At 37.8% G+C, this 23547-nt stretch overlaps 1 protein-coding gene across 3 annotated transcripts in view; it reads left to right on the top strand.

Annotated features, from left to right (window-relative positions):
* The window catches only part of LOC133089751 (survival motor neuron protein), a 48401-nt gene that overhangs the window by 3367 nt on the left and 21487 nt on the right, over positions 1–23547 (top strand). For all 3 annotated transcript variants that reach the window (XM_061187889.1, XM_061187887.1, XM_061187888.1), the window contains exons 2-7: positions 11169–11240; positions 12719–12838; positions 13710–13910; positions 14060–14215; positions 15691–15771; positions 16870–16980. In XM_061187889.1, the coding sequence (XP_061043872.1) occupies positions 11169–11240; positions 12719–12838; positions 13710–13910; positions 14060–14215; positions 15691–15771; positions 16870–16980 (741 nt within the window). The remainder of the gene's footprint in view (positions 1–11168; positions 11241–12718; positions 12839–13709; positions 13911–14059; positions 14216–15690; positions 15772–16869; positions 16981–23547) is intronic.

The raw sequence follows: 23547 nt of genomic DNA, 5'->3' as shown, positions 1-23547 counted from the left end.
GTTGCTTTCAGTTTGGGGCTGTTACAAATAGAACCACCATGAGTATTAGTGCAGAAGGCTTTGTATGGGCATATGCTTTCATTTCTCTTTGGCAAACACCTAGGTCATGGAGTAGATATATTTTAATTTTTTAATTTTTCTTTTTTTCCCATGCCTTGTGGGATCTTAGTTCCCTGACCAGAGAGTGAACCCAGGCCCACGGCAGTGAGAGTGCAGAGTCCTAACCACTGGACCACCAGGGAACTCCCTATTTTAATTCTTCTGGTTTTTTTTTTAAGTTGAATTTTATTGTTTTTATTTATTTTTATCTATTTATTTATTTTTGGCTGCGTTGGGTCTTTGTTGCTGCACACGGGCTTTTTCTAGTTGTGGGGAGGGGGGGCTACTCTTCGTTGTGGTGCGCGGGCTTCTCATTGCGGTGGCTTCCTTTGTTGCGGAGCACAGGCTCTAGGTGCGTGGGCTTCAGCAGTTGCAGCATGCAGGCTCAGTAGTTGTGGCACACGGGCCCTAGAGTGTGCGGGCTTCAGTAGTTGCGGTGGCATGTGGGCTCAGTAGTTGTGGCTTGTGGGCTCTAGAGGGCAGGCTCAGTAGTTGTGGCACACAGGCTTAGTTGCTCCGAGGCATGTGGGATCTTCCTGGACCAGGGATTGAACCCCTGTCCCCTGCATTCGCAGGCACATTCTTAACCACTGCGCCACCAGGGAAGTCCACTATTTTGATTCTTTAAGAAGCTGCCAAACTTTTCTTCCAAGTGATTGTACCATTTTACGTTTCAACCAGCAATGTATGAAAAGTTCCATTTGTTCCACATCCTTGCTAACACTTGGTATGGTCAGTCTTGTTAATTTTAGACATTCTAATGTGTAGTGGTGTCTTGTTGTTGTTGTGGTTTTAATTAGCATTTCCCTAATGACTGATGATGTTGATTGTCATTTCATGTGCTTATTTGCCATCCATGTATCTTCTTAGGCAAAGTGTCTGTTCAAATCTTTTGCCTATTTTTAAATTGAATTATTTTATTTTTTGTTGAGATTTGAGAGTTTTTTTGTGTATGCTAGATACAAAACCTTTATCAGATAGGTAATTTGCAAATATTTTCTACCAGTTTGTGAGTTCATTCATTTTTTCATTCTCTTAACTGTATCTTTTTGGGAATTCCCTGGCAGTCCAGTGGGTAGGACTCCACCCTCACTGCCAAGGGCCTGGGTTCAATCCCTGGTCGGGCAACTGAGATCCCACAAGCCGTGCAGTGCAGCCAAAAAAAAAAAAACACACAACAACTTAGTCTTGAAGGACAGCTAGGGTGTATATAAAATCCTTGGCTCATACTTTTTTCCCATAAATTTCTATGAGGAAGTCTAATACTAACTAGTTTTCTGTATTTTGTAAATGACTTGATCTTTTTGCTTAGAGGCTCTGAGAATTCTTTTTAGAGACTTTTGTTTATTTATTTGTTTAGCTTTTATTCTTCAGGGACCCCATTTATACATACGTTAAATATTCTTTGCCAGTCCCCACTTCACTTATTTTCTTTCTCTTTTTTTTTTTTCCATGTCTTTTCCTTGGTACCCATTAGATTTTCAGTCAAATGTATTCTTCTTTGGGTACCTTGCAGTCAGTATTACTTTTTCTTCCATTTCGTTCTTGATTTTGTTTAACTCCTCATTTGACTTTTTCCCTTTTGCCTTCTTTTCTCATCTGAGTTTTTAGAAATTTTGATTCAAGGTGTTTTTTCCCATATTGCGAATGCTAGTTTAAGACAATTTAATTTCAGATGGTTATTGTATTTTCTTCTGTTTGTGATTGTCAGTTGAGAAGTTTTATCACCTAAAATGTTTCTTCTCATAATAGCTTTGTATGGATGTCTTTGTTTGCTGTTCATTTTGAAATGTCTTGTAACAGTTTTAATGTGATGAGTTTGGGTTCCTATGTATTTGTATCCTACTTTTAAGAGTGCCCACTTCTATTGATACAGTGGAGTACACTTTCCTTTATTAGTAGTACCTTTTCCATTTGCAGAATTGATATATCTTCTGCTTTAAGAAACATCTCCCATTCCAAGGGGCAGCATAACCTTGAACAAGTCAATTACCTGTTTGTGATTACTTTCCTTATCTGCAAAATGACTTAATGATTTTTAAGTACTTTTTATCATATAGCAAGATTAACAGTTTTATATCAGAACATATTTTCTATGTATAATGGAGATTAACAAGAAAATGACAAAAATTCACTTTACAACTAAATGAGTTTTATAGCAAACTTCTTCGGAGCTCATTGATTGACTAATATTGTACAAAATCCAGCATACTAATTGATGGTGTTTTATAACCTGTCTTCCCATCACCAACATTATGTATCCAAACTTACCTTCAACTACTCTGTAGCGTGAGAATGAGTCTAGTTGGACTTGTTGCTTCACTGATCTGTCAAATACAATTTGTTTTATTTTTGTTTTTAATTGTGGTAAAAAAAAACCCATAAAATTTATCATCTTAACCACTTTTAAGTGTACACTTCAGTAGTGTTAAGTATATTCACAGTGTTGTGCAGTAGATCTCCAGAACTTTTTAATCTTGCAAAACCGAAACTCTACCCATTGAACAGTTCCTTGTTTCCTGCTCTCCCACAGCCCCTGGTAACTGCCATTCTACTTTGTTTCTGTGAATTTGACTACTTAGGAGCCTCATATGAGTGGAATCATACAGTCAGTGTGTTTATTTTTCCTTACATGCTCTTTTTGGCTCATGGTTGTCCTTGGAGTGCTTTCTATTCTCTTTTCTATCTATCTAGATCCTTTTAGTTTTTATTTCCTAGCCTGTTTCCTCCATGATCATCCACCATACATTCCTTTCCCTTTTTTTTTCCTTTTTTTATTGAGGTATAATTGACATATAACATTATATTAATTTTAGTTGTACGACATAATGATTTGCTATTTATACATATTGCAAAATGATCACAGTAAGTCTAGTTAATATCTGCCACCATACATAGTTATAATATTTTTTTCCTTGTGTTGAGAATTTTATGTCTTTGCAACTTTCAAATATGCAATACAGTGTTACTAACTATAGGCACCGTGTTGCACATTACATCCCCGTGACTTATTTACTTGATAACTGGAAGTTGGTACTTTTTGACCCCCTTTGCCTGTTTCAGTCCCCTCCCCCATCCCCTCCACCCCCACCTCTGGAAACCACCAATCTGTTCTTTGTATTTATGAGGTTGGGGTTTTTTTGTTTGTTCTGTTTTTTGTTTTTAAATTCTACAAATGAGTAAGATCACATGGTATTCGTCTCTCTGTCTTACTTACTTCACTTAGTGTAATGACCTCAAGATCCATTCATGTTGTCTCAAATGACAAGATTTCATTTTTATGGCTGAATAATATTCTATTGTATATGAACAGTTATCCCCTGCTTTTTAAAAGTTTGCTTTATACCACTTCACTTTTATAAAAGACCTACATTAGTAACTATTTTCACTAACTGAAGGAAATCCAAAGAGGATTTTTGCTTTTATGAAAAAATAAAATAAAAAAAGGTGAAAAGCAAAAATAACATTCAGTGTTTTGTTTTGCAGCAAGCCATTATAGAGGCAGCAGGCAACCCAAGCAGTGAGAGTGGCACCACCAAGCTCCTTCCCCAGGAGCTACACTCAACATCTCAGCATCAAGCCACCATAGCTTTGAACTGTGCCTGTGAGCATCTGTACTTTATCCTGATTTATTTTGTTTATCCATTAGCAAGTTGTGTTCTAACATAATTGATTCTCTGCTTTACTCCATTTCCATTTACAAAAGCTTTCATAGGAACACTACTTTCATATAGTGGGGGAAACCTGTATACATTTTCTTTTTTAAAGATTTATTTATTATTTATTTATTTAATTAATTTATTTTCAGCCGTGTAGGGTCTTAGTTGTGGCACGCAGGATCTTCGTTGAGGCATGCAGCATCTTTCATTGCAGCACACAGGCTTCTCTCTAGTTGTGGCATGCGGGTTTCTCTTCTCTAGTTGTGGCACATGGGCTTAGTTGCCCCGGCATGTGGGATCTTAGTTCCCTGACCAGGGATTGAACGCACGTCCCCTGCATTGTAAGGCAGATTCTTTACCACTGGACGACCAGGGAAGTCCCTGTATACATTTTCTTTATCCATTCACCCATTGTTGGACACTTAGATTGTTTCCATGTCTTATCTGTTGTAAAATTTTTAATTTTTTGAGGAACATTCATACTATTTTCTATAGTGGCTGCACCAGTTTACATTTCCTACCAACAGTGTACTGGTGTCCCTTTTCTCTACATCCTCATCAACACTTGTTATTGTCTTTTTTTTCTTTTTTTTTTAATAAATTTATTTATTTATTTTTGGCTGCGTTGGATCTTCGTTGCTGTGCAAGGGTTTTCTCCAGTTGCGGCAAGCAGGGGCTACTGTTTCGTTGCGGTGTGCAGGCTTCTCATTGTGTGGCCTCTCTTGTTGCGGAGCTCAGGCTCTAGGTGCGCGGGCTTCAGTAGTTGTGGCACGCAGGCTCAGTAGCTGTGGCTCGTGGGCTCTAGAGCGCAGGCTCAGTAGTTGTGCCACATGGGCTTACTTGCTCCGTGGCACGTGGGATCTTCCTAGACCAGGGCTCAAACCCGTGTCCCCTGCATTGGCAGGCGGATTCTTAACCACTGTGCCACCAGGGAAGCCCAGTTATTGTCTTTTTGATAATAGCCATTCTAACAGGTGTGAGGTGATATATCACTGTGGTTTTAATTTGCATTTCCCTAATGATTGGTGATGTTGAGCATCTTTTCACGTACCTGTTAGCCGTCTGTATGTCTTCTTTGGAAAAATGTCTATTCAGATCTTCTGCCCTTTTTTTTTAAATAAGTTTATTTTATTTTGTTTATTTTTGGCTGTGTTGGGTCTTCTTTGCTGCACGTGGACTTTCTCTAGTTGTGGCAAGCGGGGGCTACTGTTCATTGTGGTGCACGTGCTTCTCATTCTGGTGGTTTCTCTTGTTGCGGAGCATGGGCTCTAGGTGCACGGTCTTCAGTATTTGTGGCACGTGGGCTTCAGTAGTTATGGTGCGTGGGCTCAGTAGTTGTGATGCACAGGCTTAGTTGATCCACAGCATGTGGGATCTTCCGGACCAGGGATTGAACCGTGTCCCTAGAATCGGCAGGCAGATTCTTAACCACTGCGTCACCAGGGAAGTCCCTTTTGCCTATTTTTAGTTGAATTGTTTGGGGTTTTGCTCTTGAGTTGCATGAGTTCTTTATATATCTTGGATATTAACCCCTTATCAGATAAGTGATTTGCAAATATTTTCTCCCATTGAGTTGGCTGCCTTTTCATTTTGTTGATTTTTTTTTTTGTTTTTTTTTTTGCTATGCAGAAGCTTTTAAGTTTGGTGTATTCCCACTTGTTAGTTTTTGTCTGTTGCTTTTGCTTTGGTGTCAAATCCAAAAACATCATTGCCAAGACTAATATCAAGGAGCTTACCGCCTATGTTTTCTTCTAGGAGTTTTATGATTTTAGGCCTTACATTTAAGTTTTTAATCCATTTTTAGTTAATTCTTTTTTTAAAAATTTATTTTATTGAAATATAATTCGTTTACAGTGTTGTGTTAATTTATACTGTACAACAAAGTGATTCAGTTATACATATATATATACATTCTTTTTCATATTCTTTTCCATTATGTTTTATCACAGGATATTGAATAGTTTCCTGTCCTTTACAGTAGCATTTTGAGTTAATTCTTATATGTGGTATAAGACAATGGTCCAGTTTCATTCTTTTGCATGTGGCTGTCCAGTTTTTTTTTTTGCATCATTTATTGAAGAGACTGTCTTTTCCCCACTATATATTCTTGGCTTTTTTGTCATATATTAATTAACCATATATGTGTGACTTTATTTCTGGGCACTCTATTCTGTACCACTGATTTGTCTGTCTTTATACCAGTACCATACTGTTTTGATTACTGTGGCTTTGTAATATAGTTTGAAATCAGGGAGCATGGTGCCTCCAGCTTTGTTGTTCTTTCTCAAGATTGCTTTGGCTATTTGGGGTCTTTTGTGGTTCCATACAAATTTTGGGATTTTGCTAGGGGTTGCATTGAATCTGTAGGTTGCTTTAGGTAGTATGGACATTTTAACAATATTAATATTTCCAGTCCATGAGTACAGAATATCCTTCCATTTATTTCTATTTTCTTCAGTTACTTTAATAATATCTTATAGTTATCAGTGTGCAAGTCTTTCTTTTTCTTGGTTAGGTTTATTCCTAGGTATTTTATTCTTTTTGATGCAGTTGTAAATGGGATTGTATTAATTTCTCTTTCTGATAGTTTGTTTTTATGGTATAGAAACTCAACACGTTTTTATATATTGATTTTGTGTCCTGCAACTTTACAAATTTGTTTATTCTAACAGTGTTTTGGTGGAGTCTTTAAGGCTTTGTATGTATAATGTCACGTTATCTGCAAATAGTGACATTTTTATTTCTTCCTTTACAAATTGGATGCCTTTTATTTATTTCTCTTGCCTAATTGCTCTGGCTAGGATTTCTAATGCTTTGCTGAATAAAAGTGGTAAGAGTGGACATCCTTGTCTTGTGCCTGATGTTAGAGGAAAAACTTTCTGCTTTTCATCATTTAGGATGATGTTAGCTGTGAGTTTGTCATGTATATAGCCTTTATGATGTTGAGGTATGTTCCTTCTATACCCACTTTGTTGAGAGTTTTTATCATAAATGGATGTTGAATTTTGTCAAATGCTTTTTCTGCATCTATTGAGATGATCATATGATTTTCATCCTTCTTTTTGTTAATGTGATGTATCACATAGATTAATTTGTGAATGTTGAACCATCCTTGCATCCCTGTGATAAATCCCACTTGATCATGGTATAAGATTCTTTTAAATGTGTTGTTGAATTCGGATTGCTAATATTTTGTTGAGGATTTTTACATCTGTGTTAATCAGGGATGTTGGCCTGTAGTTTTCTTTTTTTGTGGTGTCCTTGTTTGGTTTTGATATTAGGGTAATGTTGGCCTCATGAAATGAGTTTGGAAGTGTTCCTTCCTCTTCTTTTTTTTTTTGGAAAAGTTTGAGAAGGATTAGTATTAATTCTTATTTGAATGTTTGAAAGAATTGACCTGTGAAGCTATCTGGTCTTGAACTTTTGTTTCAATTAATAATCAAAGGCCTCTAACAATCTTCTTACTAGTAATTGGTCTATTGAGATTTTCTGTTTCTTCATGATTCACTCTTGGTAGGGTGTATGTTTCTTTGAATTTTGTCCATTTTTTCTAGGTTGTCAGATTTGTTGGCATATAATTGTTCATAGTACAGTCAGCCTTTCATATCCTAAGGTTCCACATTTGCACATTCAACCAACTTCAGATCAATCATATTTGGGTAAAAAAAAATTTCCAGAAAGTTCCAAAAAACAAAACTTGAATTTGCTGCATGCCAGCAACTATTTACATAGCATTTACGTTATATTAGGTATTACTAACAATAAAGTATGCAGGATTGTACACAAATACTATGCCATTTTATATAAAGGACTTGAGCAAGCATCAATTTTGGTATCTATGGTGGGTCCTGGAACCAGTACCCTGCGGATATTGAGGGATGACTGTAGTTAGTTAAGATCCTTTGTATTTCTGTGGTATCAGTTGTAATGTCTCCACTTCCATTTCCAATTATATTTATTTGAGTCTTATGTTTTTTTCTTTGTGAGTCCATCTAGAGGTTTGTCAATTTTATCTTTTTAAAGAACCTACTGTTAGTTTCACTGATCTTTTCTATTGTCTTTTAGTTTCTGTTTCATTTCTTTTCACTCTGATCTTTGTTAATTCCTTCCTTTTACCAACTTTGAGTTTCATTGGGTTCCTCTTTTTCTAATACTTAGGTGAAACTTAGGTTGTTTGAGATTTTTTCTTCTTTCTTTCTTTCTTTTTGGCTGCATTGGGTCTTCGTTGCTGCACGCGGGCTTTCTCTAGTTGCGACGAGCGGGAGCTGCTCTTTGTTGTGTGCAGCCTTCTCATTGCGGTGGCTTCTCTTGTTGTGGAGCACGGGCTCTAGGCGCACGGGCTTCAGTAGTTCTGGCATGTGGGCTCAGTATTTGGTGGCTCGAGGGCTCCAGAGCACAGGCTCAGTAGTTGGGGCGCACGGGCTTAGTTGCTCCGTGGCATGTGGGATCTTCCTGGACCAGGGCTTGAACCCATTGGCAGGCGGATTCTTAACCACTGTGCCACCAGGGAAATCCTCTTGTTTCTTGATATTGGCATTTATCACTGTGAACTTGTTGCTTAGAACTGCTTTTGCTAAGTTTGGTGCATTACATTTCTGTTTTCATTTGTATCAAGGTATTTTTTGATTTCTCTTTTGATTCCTTCTTTAACCTATTGGTTGTTCAGTAGCATGTTGTTTAATCTCCATGTATTTGTGAATTTTCCAGTTTTTTTCTTATAATTGGTTTCTGCTTTCATACACTGTGGTCAGACAAATGCTTGATATGATTTCCATTTTCTTTTTTTTTTTTTTTAAACATCTTTATTGAAGTATAATTGCTTTACAATGGTGTGTTAGCTTCTGCTTTATAACAAAGTGAATCAGTTATACATATACATATGTTCCCATATCTCTTCCCTCTTGCATCTCCCTCCCTCCCACCCTCCCTATCCCACCCCTCTAGGTGGTCACAAAGCACCGAGCTGATCTCCCTGTGCTATGCGGCTGCTTCCCACTAGCTATCTATTTTACATTTGGTAGTGTATATATGTCCATGACACTCTCTCACCCTGTCACATCTCACCCCTCCCATTTTCTTAAATTTATTAAGACTTGTGTCCTGACATATGATCTATCCTGGAGAATGTTCTTTCTCACTTGAGAAGAATGTGTATTTCTGTTGCTCTGTATATACCCATTAAGTTAATCTGATTGACATATCTTTCAAGGCAGATGGTTCCTTATTGATTTTTTATCTGAATGATATATCCGTTGCTGGGGTGTTAAAGTTCCCTACCATTATTGTATTGTCTGTCTCTCCCTTTAGGTCTGTTAATATTTGCTTTATATATTTAGGGGCGCCTGTGTTGGGTGCATAAATATTTCTGAATGTTGTATCCTTTTCATGGATTGACACCTTTATTATTATGTAGTGCTCTTCTTTACCTTTTATTTCAGTCTTTGTTTTAAAGTCTACTTGTCTTACAAGTATTGCTACCCCAGCCTTCTTTTCATTTCCATTTGCATGGAACATCTTTTTCCATCTCTTCACTTTGAGTCTATGTGTGTTCTTACATCTGAAGTGAGTCTCCTGTAGGCAGCATATAGGTGAGTTTTGTTTTTTTATCCATTCAACCAGTCTGTGTCTTTTGATTGGAGAATTTAAATTTAGTCCATTTACATTTTAAGTAATTATTGATAGGTATGTACTTATTGCCATTTTGTTAAATTTCTTCTGGAGGTTTTGTAGTTCTTCTGTTTCCTTCTTTCCTCTCTTCATTTGTGGTTTGATCGTTTTCTCTAATGGTATGCTTAGATATTTTTCTCTTTATCTTTTGTGTATTTCCTATAGATTTTTGCCTTGTGGTTACCATGAGTCTTACATATAAAAACTTATATTTATTACCATCTATTTTAAGTTGATAATAACTTAAATTTGAACTCATTCTAAAGCTCTACATTTTTACTCCCCTCCACATTTTGTCTTTGATGTCACATTTTACATTAAGCTCCTTTCTGGGAGGTACAGTGAGCTTGAGCCAGGCAGAGAGAGAGTGCAGATGTTGCATCCAGTAGCCTCTGAGCATCTTTGTAGATCCCTAGCTATGCACCAAACTAGAAGCCTCCTCCTCAAGACTAATTTCCTTTACAAGCAAATAGGCCTTTTTCACAGAAAGAATGGGGTGTGTTTCAGTCTGCTGTCTGTGCAGTTTCCTGGGGGTGGTAGCCCGCCAAGGACTGTCTCTTTGATTGTTAACAACCCCATGGGACCCAAGAACACAGTAAGCCCCACCCTGGGCTGCAGCTGTAAAAACCAAGACACCAGACATAAAAACTGGGACTGTCTCTTTGATTGTTACCAGTCCCACGGGACCCAAGAACACAGTAAGCCCCACCCTGGGCTGCAGCTGTAAAAACCAGGACACCAGACATAAAAACTGGGACATCAGATGTGCATAAAAGCTCCCCTTTAGGAGTTACTGCTGCTGTGGAGAGCAGCAGAGGGCAAAGATGGCCCTTGCTGGCTGGAGTGAGGCAGATAGCATAAAGATGGTGCTGCTAGCCTCTGTCCTTAGTGTCCCAGCAGGTCCCTAGATGTATGTTAAATTAAATGCCTACTCTGCAGGTCAGCACTTTAAGATAAGCACATGAGCCTCTGACAGAAAGTCTGGGCGCCTCTCAGTCAGCTGCTTCTGCGCTGGGTCGTTGGCGGGGAGGGGTGGTTCCAAGCATGGGAACCCTCTCAGTTCCTGTTCCCGTGTGGGTTTCGCGGATGTGAATCGCCTTGGTTTTTAAAGTTAGACGTTTTGGGAACTCATCTTTCAGGTGCTGGTCTTAAAACCTAGGGTGCCCAATTTGGGGTTCAGACCCGTTGCCCCTCAGGAAAAAGCTCCAGGTGGTGAGTTCACTCCTGACTGTGGGTCTCCACACCGGGAGAGGGGTTTATGGCAAGAGTGTTTCTCAGCCTCTCCTTCCCACTTTTGAATTAAAACATTTGTTTGTACTTTGTGTTTTAATATTTTATCATATTTATTTTATATTATTCTTTTGTGTGTCAGTATGTCTTAAATCCCTGGTGGCCGGTTGTTTTCCCGTTCTGCCAAACTAAACCCTTTATCTGCTCTTAGAAAAGACTGAAACGTGGATTACCCTTGAGCAGATCCACTTACAGGTGGTGGATAGGAATTAAATTGTGGAGTGTTTACTTCATGGCACTCTTAGAACATTTACGTATGTCTAGCTTTGGGGGTAATGTCCCATAATCTCTAAGCAGGTAGGCTTCTTGTGGTTTATTTAGGATTTAAAAAACCCATTTTTAATGTAATTTCATCATGTCTGAATTAAGATAGGTCTTATTACTTGTTACTAACACACATTTTTGATGAAATCCAACCAAACATGAATTGTTTTTATTCTTTACCCTTCCCAGAGTGATGATTCTGACATTTGGGATGATACAGCATTGATAAAAGCTTATGATAAAGCTGTGGCTTCATTTAAGGTATGAAATGCTTATTTATTCTTTTCCTTATTTCCTCATGTGTACTCGTTCGGGGAAAAAAATGATAGCATACTTACAGTAAAGTGTTAAAGTACATATTACTCAGTCTAATTTTGAAGATTAAAAGATAACAGGTTAGATAAATTAGTTATCTTCCTTTAGAAGTTGGTAACCAGTCTATGTGTCATCCCTTTAACAGAGGCAATTTAAGCAGAGTTTTAAACGTTTATAATTTTTAATGTGTTTAGACTGTATCAAACTATCATAGTCTTCTAATTCAGATTAGTGGAAGGACAATCTGAATTATACTTTTGAAACAGTTAACAAGGCTTTATTGAAATAATATTGAGGATAAATAGCCTAGTGCAGTAATGAATACTTGCAGAGTGTTTACAGTGTTCTAGGCACTGTTCCACGTGCTTTACATACATTAAATTAATGTAATCCTCCCCAGATCCTATGAGGTATCAAGTCAAGTGTTCCTGATGGTGGTGAATGTCAAGGAATATACATTTCTTTTGCAGGGCGAAGTCTATTTTTTTCTGGCTCAAGCAAGACATTTACACAGTTGTCCAATATCATCATTTTCCCCACTAAGGTGCTTAGTCTTATTGATCATCATACATGGGCCATCAGTAGTCCAGGCACAGAGCATACACTCATACAGAGCACCAAGCATGGAGTCCACTTCCATCCCTAGTCACTCCTGTAGCGTGAGGTAAAGGTCAGATCTGTATGTCATCCTTGAAGCTGAACTCTAAATTTGTCAATAACACGCTTTCCAACATACATTTAGACTAGACATAACACTAATGCAGAGTTACCGAGAGAGTTCTGTAAAACGCAGATTAAAATGGGGCTCGATGTGGGACGGGGTTGGTGATATTGCATGCGGAAGTTGACTGAGCAGAGAAAAAGAACTGATTTGGGCAAGAGATAGTTTACTTTTAATTGTGTTGCATTTGAGGTAAATGTGAAGATATGAAATTGGTAATTGGAAATGTTGAACTAAGGAGAAAAGTCAGAGCTGGATAATAACTTTGGAAGTTTGTTTGCAAAGAAAGTATAATTGAAGTAATAGGAATAGATGATCATAAGCTGGTAGAGAAGGATGGCCAGTTCTTGTTGGAAATGCCCAAGTTTTAGACTTGATCAGAGAAGTAATAAAAGCATTAGGGCCCAACATTGCTATGTCATCAAAAATGTTGTGACTATCAAAAAGAAAAATGATTGACAGAGTCTAATATTATGGAAAGGTTGAGAGTGAGGAGACTTGCTTAAAAGGGTCCTTAGAGCTGATTGTCAGATATATGATACCTTCAAGAGCAGTTTCTGTAGCATGTGGGATAGTGAAAAGAGGAAATAGAAGCTATCTGAGACGGTGGGGCCTGGAGACCAGTTTATAGTGACTGAGTTATATTGTGACTTTTTCAATATATCACCCTGTAACATGTACGTTTCTATTCATGTTTTCATAGCACGCTCTAAAGAACGGTGACATTTCCGAAGTTTCAGAAAAACCAAAAGGCACACCTAAAAGAAAACCTGCTAAGAAGAATAAAAGCCAAAGAAAGAATACCACAGCTCCCTTGAAGCAGGTTATTTTAAAACCTTGAGATTTAACTTCAAAGAATTTCTTGTTACTGTCCTTATTAAATAGTATAAAATACCTTTAAATTATTAGGACAGTGTTTTCTATTGACATATAATCATAAAATTTCTAAAGCACCTATTAAACTTTCTATTGTTTAGGAACATGCATGTTAATATAAAGAATTAGGGGGAAATGATAAATACTAAATTCAGGACAGTGTTTATGTTGGGGGTAGAGGGGAGGAAGGCAGTGCAACTTGGAAGAAGTACCTGAAGGCTTAAGCTGAATTGGCAGTGTTTGACTTTTCTAAAACTGAGAGAGGTATCCTTTTTTTTCCTTCAAAAATCCTAAAACTGTTAATACCTGGGGACCAGATATTCTGGGTAGAGTCATTTCTGCTATTTAAAACAGTCCACATAGAGGCTAATTATTTTGGTGTCTCATTAGTTGCTTTAGTTTCATCATTACCAAGGGGGAAGAGAGCTGATGTTTGATAAGCACGTGCTATGTGCTGGGCTAGCGTACTGGACACTTTACATGCTTCCCCTCCTTTCTGTTCTTCACAACAAATATGTGAGGCAGATTATACTACACCCACTTAACAGATGAGGAAAATAAGACTCAAGGAGATTAAGAAACTGGTCCATGATTATATAAACGGCAGGACTATGTCATGTTATATTTATATTAGAATTCAGATTTCTGTGGTTTTGGCCCCAAGTTTTTTCACTATAACATTCTGCCTCCCAGAACAGTTAACCGGAGACTGTCCCCTCTACCCCCAACCCTACCCCACCCAAACAAGATTATAGTTTACCCTCTTTTAAAGAAATGTGCGTGTGTGTGTGTGTGTCTATCTTTGGTTTCTTTTATAGTGGAAAGTTGGTGACAAATGTGCTGCCATTTGGTCAGAAGATGGCTGTGTTTACCCAGCTACCATTGCCTCGATTGACTTTAAGAGAGAAACCTGTGTTGTCATTTACACTGGATATGGAAATAGAGAGGAGCAAAATCTGTCTGATCTACTTTCCACAACCTCTGAAGTAGCTAATAATATAGAACAGAATGCTCGGGAGGTAAGGATAAAAAAATGGAATTCTTGGAAGCAGAAACTAGATGAGAAATTAAGCAGTAAAACTGGTTGTCAGTTTGATCCACTGAAGCATTATATTTTTCTTAATGATGCCTTTATAACAAAAATACATGTATTTCTTTCTCTTAAAAGAATGAAAATGAAAGTCAAATTTCAACAGATGAAAGCGAGAACTCCTCCAGATCTCCTGTAAATAAACCAAATAGCATCAAGTCAAACGCTGCTCCATGGAACTCTTTTCTCCCTCCACCACCCCATATGCCAGGATCAGGTCTGGGACCAGGAAAGGTAAACTTCTACCCAGAAAAGGTTTCCCAGGAAATAGTTAATATAGTATTGGAACATCCAGCCCCTCCATTAAGTGAATTGTAGCTTTTCTCACGAAACTTTTTTTTTTGGCTGCGCCCTGCAGCTTGCAGGATCTTAGTTCCCGGACCAGGGATTGAACCTGGGCCACCTGGACCGCTAGGGATTTCCCTCATGAAACTTTCGTAGCTTTCCATAGATGTTGTAAATACATACCTGAGAATTCTTTGAAAAGGAAATAAGATAGTAATGCGGAATAGTTTATAATGAAAGCCTTTCCTAACAATTTTGATAGAGTATTAGGTATATTAGAGTAATAACTTAACAAACTTTTGGAGATTGACATATATACTGTACTATGTGTAAAATAGATAACTAATAAGAACCTACTGTGTAGCACAGGGAACTCTACTCAATGCTCTGTGGTGACCTAAATGGGAAGGAAATTCAAAAAAGGGGATATATGTACATGTATAACTGATTCACTTTGCTGTACAGCAGAAACTAACATAACATTGTAAAGCAACTATACTCCAATAAAAATTAATTAAAAAAAATAGTTTAGCAAACTTAAGTTTGAAAGTATAATATTTTATCATCAGCTGGATGTTGTGCTGTAGTTCCCTGTGTCACTTGTATAAGGTATATAAAAATTGGAAGAGAACACAATATTTACATCTGATACAGGTGAAATCCAAAGAAGCTCCCAGACTGTTTCGTAGAGCAAAATGTAAATACTGTTTTTATTCATGGTTCTTTTGGTTATCAGTAGCAAATCAACTTAAACAAAAAGGATTTTTAGTTTAGGTTATATCATGGAATCCAAGTCCCTGTCCAGTAGTTTTGTATAAAGCATTGATTTCTTCAGGCAGTGATAATAATAAAGATTTTTAAAATCAAGCATGACATTAAAACATTTCCTTAGGATTCCCCGTTGAGAGCTTCCTTGTTGAGGTTTATATTCTATTACATTTTTCAGAATGGTCAGACCTCTTAATTTATATACATAACAAACATGCTTCATTGGTCTCAGGGGGCTGATTTTTCTTGTTAAGTGAGAGACACTAATTTTTATAATATATGCTCTAAATTAGCATATGTAATTGAAAGGACGTCCAATAGATTATGCGATTTAGTTAATGAAATTGCGGGAGATATGGTCTTTTATGATGGAAATGTCTTGCTGAGTATACGGTCTCTGATTTATTAGGTAATTTTAAATTTTTCTTTGGCTTTACTGCCTGAATGTCTACATAGAAAGGAAATGAGAAAAATCTAAATTTATGAGTCTATATGACTTCAGCATTTGGTACGTGAAATTCTATTTAACCTTTTTGATATGAGTAATATAGATATTATTCTGGGCAATTATTTCGATTCTTTTGACATTGAATTCTTTTTTGCTCTTTACATATTGAAACTGTTAAATTGGTCTTTCTTTGAAATGTTCTTTACAGCCAGGTCTAAAATTCAGTGGCCCGCCGCCGCCGCCACCCTTCCCGTCATGCTGGCTGCCTCCATTTCCTTCTGGACCACCAGTAAGTGCAAAAGAATTCAGATTAAACTTTGCTTTCATACACAGTTTGGGATTTAGCAGAACATAGGTAGTTCGGAAATGTCACAGCCAGGTTCTGATGGGTAGAAATTCGGACTAAACTTCAGGGTTTTGTTTTTGTTTTTTGGGTTTTTTAAAATTTATTTTTGGCTGCGTTGGATCTTCGTTGCTGTGCGCGGATTTTCTCTAGCTGCGGCGAGCAGGGGCTACTCTTCATTGCGGTGGCTTCTCTTGTTGCGGAGCATGGGCTCTAGGCACGTGGGCTCAGTAGTTGTGGCTCACGGGCTTTAGAGCGCAGGCTCAGTAGTTGTGGCACACAGGCTTAGTTGCTCCGCGGCATGTGGGATCTTCCCCGACCAGGGCTTGAACCCGTGTCCCCTGCATTGGCAGGCGGATTCTTAACCACTGAGCCACCAGGAGAGTCCCAGGGTTTTTGTTTTTAATGACCTTCTGCTACCCAGACTCAGTCCTCTTATAGCCCATATTATTCATGCTTCCTTCCTGGCAGCAGTATCTCATTCTAAGGGAGATAGCACCTATCCAAAAGGATTTAATTACACCGTACCTTAAGATTAATGTTTTACCCTTCCAGGCATGGTCTGATCACGTAGACTGTCCAGATATCTAATGGCAGACTTTTAGATATCAACAATAGGCAAAATACGAAGACACTTTTTGGCAGACTGTGTTGGGGTGGGGGCAGTGCAGATGTTCTAGCCAGAACTTTTACTTGAAACGCTGTGTGGGTGTTTTTTGAGGAAAACTATAGAAGTATTTATCCTTGGTTTTTACCTATAGCTTCATAATGGAACAGAAAAATAGGTCTAATGAAAGCAAAATGTTTAAATATTTTATGTGACCTGTTGCCTTTTGATTCTTGTTCAATTTAATTTTATTGGTCTCTTGTTGTTGTTACTGGTTGGCTTTCTCCAAATCCCAGATTTTTAAAAAAATTTTAACTAGGAGATGACATGGAATGTAGGGAAAGATACAACTAACATCCAGCATTCTGTACATAAAATAGGTTTCCAGACCTTATGTTTTTGTCTACTGATTTTAAAGTGTATCTTTCTCTTTCCAGATAATTCCCCCACCACCTCCCATATGTCCAGATTCTCTGGATGATGCTGATGCTTTGGGAAGTATGTTAATCTCTTGGTACATGAGTGGTTATCATACTGGTTACTATATGGTAAGTGATCACTCAGCATCTTTCCTGACAGTCACTTTGTGGTTTTGTGACTTTGTTTCGTTTGTGACTAAAAAGTGGTTTCTTATGTTAGGTATATCCTAAGAGTTGAAAACTATAGGCAGGTTCAGTTCCAGACCACTGCAATGAAGTGAGTGTCACAATTAAGCAAGTCATGAATTTTTTGTTTTCCTAGTACATATAAACGTTATGTTTACACTATACTGTGTTCTAGTACATATGTAATAGCATTATGTCTTAAAAACAGTGTACATACCTTAATTTTAAAATATTTTATTGCTGAGAAAAGCTAGCTACTATCTGACAACACAGGGTTGCCCCAGCCTTCAATTTGTGCAGAATACAGTATCTGCAAAGTACAATAAAACAAGGTATGTCTGTACCTTACAGTTTTAAACAATACAGCTATCTAAGGCTAAAATTACTCTTGTATTGTCCCCACTAAGTATAGTTGTAGTGCATTTAAAAATCTTTCATATTATTAGGTTATTTTTATTACAGCTGGCCCTCTGTATCCATGGGTTCTGCACCCATGCATTCAACCAACTGTGAATGTTCGAAAAAAAAAAATTCCAGAAAGCTCCAAAAAAGCAAAACTTGAATTTACTGCATGCTGACAACTATTTACATAGTATTAGATATTATAAGTAACCTAGAGGTGATTTAAAGTATATGAGAGGATGTGCATAGGTTACATACAAGTACTGTGCCATTTTATATAAGGGACTGGAGCATCCGCAGATTTTGGTGTTCAGTGGCAGGGCAGGATGGGGGTGTATCCTGGAACTCATCCCCCATGGCTATCAAGGGACGAATGTGTACATTTTCTAATTTAATGAAACTTTTTCTAAATTATTTTCCGATCTCATTAGTCTTTCTGTTTTGATTTGAAATAAAATGGGTTGTAGGAGATGGAAAAAGAAAGGATAATACCCCCCACTCCCCCAGCCCAAAAAAAAAAAAGGAAAAGAAAGACAAAAAAAATAGGTTATTTTTGTGCACAGTGAAAGTCTGGTGTGATAAATGCCAAACTGGACCTTAGGGACTGAGGCTCCCAACTTCTCGTTTTATGCATCTGTCTGTTGCAGACATGTTCTATTGTAATTTAGCAGGAAATTTTAAAGTTTTGAACAAATGAAACTAATATGGCATGCTAAGATTATGATGTGATACTTGAATTTTTAGTTAACTAATCTATAGAAGAAACTAAACAACTGACTTGAAGATGTAATTTTATAAGTATATCATCTGTACATTCCTCCACCAATATTCTTACTTTAAAGCTACTCTTCAGCTGTTGTATAACCCTGATATATTTGTGCAGTATGATGAAGTTCCCCTTTTAATGACCGAAACGATAATGGAAACTAAATTAATAGTTGGTAATGTGTTTTGAGACCAGTCATCTGATAACTCTCTAAGCTTCCCCCTTCTGCACTTCAAATTTCTCTGCATGTTTTCTGTAAATTATGAAATATAGTCGTTTCTCGGTATCTGCAGGCGATTGGCTTCAGGATCCCTGCAGGTACCAAAATTCAGGGATGCTCACGTCCCTTATAGAAAATGGCATACTACTTGCATATAACCTACACATATCCTCCTGTGTACTTTGAATCATCTTTAGCTTACTTATAATACCTAATACAATATAAATGATATGTAAGTAGTTGCTGGTATGTAGCAAATTAAAGTTTTGCTTTTTGGAACTTTCTGGAATTCCTTTTTTCTAATATTTTTGATCTGCAGTTGGTTGAATCTGCAGATGTGGAATCTGGATACAGAAGGCCAACTGTATTTTGAAAAATAATTATATATAAAATATTGGCATAAGTTATGTTTATTTTTAAATTTTTTAGACAGGAAAGAGGGGGCAAAATTCATCCATAGTTCTAGTACCCAGATGCACCATATTTTGCCGTGTTTTCAGGTTCATATTATGCAAAGGTTCATGGCTTTGTTTGGTTGTTGTTATTAGTGTAAACTTCTTATTGAACTATGCAAGCAGCAGAGTACACATATTAGGGCTTCCCTGGTGGCGCAGTGGTTGAGAATCTGCCTGCCAATGCAGGGGACACGGGTTCGAGCCCTGGTCTGGGAAGATCCCACATGCCGCGGAGCAACTAGGCCCATGAGCCACAATTACTGAGCCTGCGCGTCTGACGCCTGTGCTCCGCAACAAGAGAGGCCGCGATAGTGAGAGGCCCGCGCACCGCGATGAAGAGTGGCCCCCGCTTGCCGCAACTGGAGAAAGCCCTCGCACAGAAACGAAGACCCAACACAGCCATAAATTAAAAAAATTAAAAAAAAAAAAAAGTACACATATTAGAAGTCTACAGATTGATGAATTTTCACAAAGTGATCACATTTGTGTAATCAACGCTAATATCAAGAAAAAGACCACAATCCTAAAGTTTCCTTTTATCCCCTTCTAGTCATTACCAATCCCTTTCCTAAGGGTAACCCTTTTCCTGACTTATAAGGTCATCAAATTTTTTAATTTTGTGAATAGAATCACACACATACTCCTTTATGGCTGGCTTATTTTGCTGAGCACTTTGTGAGATTAATCTACATTGTTGTGTGTGGTTGTAGCTGTATTTCATTCCATTGTATACATATACCATAATCTGTTTATTCATTTTAACCGTTGACGGACATTTGGTTTGTTTCCAATTTGGGGCTATTAAATATTTTTAATAATTAAGCTTTATTAAGATACAGTTTACATGGTATACAGGTCACCCATTTAAAGTGCACAGGTCAGTGGTTTTAGTTTTTATTATATTCACAGTTATGTAGCCATCACTATAATCAATTTTATTTCATTTCATTTCATTTCATTTCGTTTCATTTTGTTTCATTTCATTTTATTTGTTTTTGGTCAGACTGCATGGCATGTGGGATCTTAGTTCCCTGACCAGGGATTGAACCTGCGCCCCCTGCATTGGAAGTGCAGAGTCTTAACCACTGGACCTCCAGGGAAGTCCCTACAATCAATTTTAGAATAATTTCATTATCTACCCCCCAACCCCAAGAAAATCACATACCCTCATTTTCCCCAACCTCCCAGCAGTAGGCAATGACTAAACTACTTTCTATCTTCTTTTGGATTTGCCTATTCTGGACATTTTGAATAAATAGAATCGTACTGTATGTGATCTTTTGTGTGTATCCTTTTTCACTCAGCATAATGTTTTCTAGATCCATCTGTGTTGTAGCATATATCAGTACTTCATTTTTTTAAAAATTATTTATTTATTTATTTATTTATGGCTGTGTTGGGTTTTCGTTTCTGTGCGAGGGCTTTCTCTAGTTGTGGCAAGCGGGGGCCACTCTTCATCGCGGTGCGCGGGCCTCTCACTATCGCGGCCTCTCTTGTTGTGGAGCACAGGCTCCAGACACGCAGGCTCAGTAATTGTGGCTCACGGGCCTAGTTGCTCCGCGGCATGTGGGATCTTCCCAGACCAAAGCTCGAACCCGTGTCCCCTGCATTGGCAGGCAGATTCTCAACCACTGCGCCACCAGGGAAGCCCCCAGTACTTCATTTTTTATTGCCGAATAATACTCTGTTGTGTATGCCACATTTTATCCATTTGGGTTGTTTCCACTTTTTGGCTGTAATGAATAATGCTGCTACGTACATTCGTGTACAAGTTTTTGTGTGGATGTACGTTTTCATTTCTCTTGGGTATATACCTAGGAGTGGAATTGCTGGGTCACATGGTATGTGAAGGTTCAGCTTTGGTAGGTAACCAGGCCAGAATACAAGTGTGTTGTTGTTGTTTTAATAATTTCAGACTTACAGAAAAGTTGCAAAAATAGTACAAGAATTTCCATGTGTAGGTTCCCCAAATGTCAACTTTTTACCCCTTTAGGTTTCTCATTCTCATTCATTTCATTTTTCCTTCTCTCTCCTCTCTCTTTCTCTCTCTTTCTCTCTCTTTCTCTCTCTTTCTCTGTATCTATCTATATTTTTCCCCCCGGAGCTATTCAGAATCCGTTGCAGATACAATGCCCCTAGCATTTAAATACTCTATGTATTTCCTGAAAGCAAGAACATTCTTTTGTATAATCACCATATAGTTATCAAATCAGGAACTTAAATCGATTAATACTGATACTATGATCTTATCTACTGGCCTTATTCAGATTTTGCCAGTTGTCTTATGAATGTCCTTTACAACAAAAGAAAGTTGTTTTTTTAATCTAGAATTCAGTCCAGGGCCACATGTTACCTTTTGTTGTCATATCTCTTTAGTCTTACATAACTGACTTTTTAAATATAGTTTTGTCCTCATACCATTTACATTGTTTTGTATCCTTTAAAAATATATATTTGTTAATTACAAGTGATAAACGTAAAACCTTGTAAAATTTTCAAAAATTAAAGGTGAGACAAAAATCCTGTTGGTGACCAAAGCCATGCCTATAAATTGGGAGACTGAGATTGACATATGCACACTACTATATATAAAATAGATAACTAATAAGAACCTACTATATAGCACAGGGAACTCTTATTCAGTACTCTGTAATGACCTATATGGGAATAGAATCTAAAAAAGAGTGGATATATGTATACGTATAACTGATTCACTTTGCTCTAGAGCAGAAACTAACGCAACATTGTAAATCAACTGTACTCCAATAAAAATTAATTAAAAAAAAAAAAAAAGCCAGGCCCAGTTTCTAACCTTCTCCAGAGGTCACCACTGATATTAGTTTGCCGTATAGCCTATCAAAAATCTCTTTCTCTGAGTTCAGGTATATATGAGTGCTCATAAGAAATGTATTGTTTTTATGTTCATCTTTCTATATATAAAGACATTCTATAAGAATTTAGTTCAGGATTTCCCTGGCAGTCCAGTGGTTAGGACTCCATGCTTCCACTGCAGGGGGCACAGGTTCGATCCCTGGTTGGGGAACTAAGACCCCGCATGCCACGTTGTGCAGCCAAAAAAAAAAAAAAAAATGAAGTTGTCTTTTCTTACTCATCATTCTGTTGGTGACCAATTTCACTAAATTTACTGACCATTTACTTCAACTATATTCTTTCTAACTTCCCTGGTGATCACATCATTTCTCTCCTCCGCTTCATAGACAAACTTCTTCAAAAAATTACCTCTAGTTGTCCTCTTTACTTCCTTATCTCACATTCTCTTCAGGCCTGTCAGGTAGACTTCTGTCTTTCCTACTGTACTGAGATTTTTTTGTTTTTAAAGATTTTTTTAAATTAATTAATTAATTAATTTTTGGCTGTGTTGGGTCTTCATTGCTGCGTGTGGGCTTTCTCTAGTTGCAGTGAGCGGGGGCTACTCTCCGTTGCGGTGCGCGGGCTTCCCATTGTGGTGGCTTCTCTTGTTGCGGAGCACAGGCTCTAGGCACGCAGGCTTCAGTAGTTGTGGCGTGCGGGCTTAGTTGCTCCACAGCACATGGGATCTTCCCGGACCAGAGCTTGAACCCATGTCCCCTGCATTAGCAGGTGGCTTCTTAACCACTGTGCCACCAGGGAAGCCCTGTATTGAGATTTTACCTCCAGATTGCTGACTCAGTGGTCAGTTCTCTGCTTTATGTCTCTTACCTCTCAGCAACATTTTAATATATTTGACTACACTTTGAAAGACTTTTTTCTCCTGCCTTCAGTAACATATTTTAATCTACTAGTCTTATACCTTCTTCCTTGGCTGCTCCTTTTAGACTCCTTTAACAGCTTTTCCTCCTCTACCCAGTATCTATGTGGAATTCCTTATGCCCAACCCATAGCCCCCTTCTCTTCTCTAACTATAAACTCTCACTAGGTGACCTCATCTGCTCTAGGACTTAAAATGGCATGTCTGTACTGGAAGTTCTCAGATGTCTAGCTCTGAATTTGAGACTTGTTTATCCAACTGCCTATTTTCCCTCACCACATGGATGTCTGTTAGGTGCATCTCAAACAAAATACAGCCAAAACCGAACTGTTAGTGTTATTTCATACACCTCTATGCCCACAGCCTTTCCATCTCAGTAAGCAGTAACACTGATGCACCGGCAGCACCAGTTTCTCAAGCCATAAATGTGGAATTAGCGTTGATTGATTCCTCACTTTCCTTCACTTTTTGTGACCAATTTGTAAGAAAATTCTGTTGACTATTTCCATATGGATCCTGAATTAATGCACTTTGATTTCTCTCCACTAATACCCATTCAAGATACTATCATCTCTTTTTTTAACCGAGATATATTGGGTTGGCCAAAAAAGTTCGTTCAGGTCCCCATTTCTTTTAATTGCTGAATAATATTCCATTGCATGGATGTACCACGTTGTGCTTATCCATTCATCAGTTGATGGACATTTGGGTTGTCTCATCTTTTTGGCTACAATGAATAATTCTGTTATCAACATTTGTGTATAAAATTTTGTATGGACATATGTTTTCAGTTTTCTTGGGCATATATTTAGGCATAGAATTGCTGGCTCAAAAGATCGCTGTATCAAAAATTAAATATAAAGAAAACATATTAAAAGCAGCAAGGGAAAAACAACAGATAACACACAAGGGCATCCCC

The sequence above is a fragment of the Eubalaena glacialis genome, chromosome 4 (genome assembly GCF_028564815.1).
Source record: "Eubalaena glacialis isolate mEubGla1 chromosome 4, mEubGla1.1.hap2.+ XY, whole genome shotgun sequence".
Classification (NCBI taxonomy): domain Eukaryota; kingdom Metazoa; phylum Chordata; class Mammalia; order Artiodactyla; family Balaenidae; genus Eubalaena; species Eubalaena glacialis.
The sequence above is the reverse complement of the archived record's forward strand: the minus strand, read 5'-3'. Positions and strand labels throughout refer to the sequence as shown.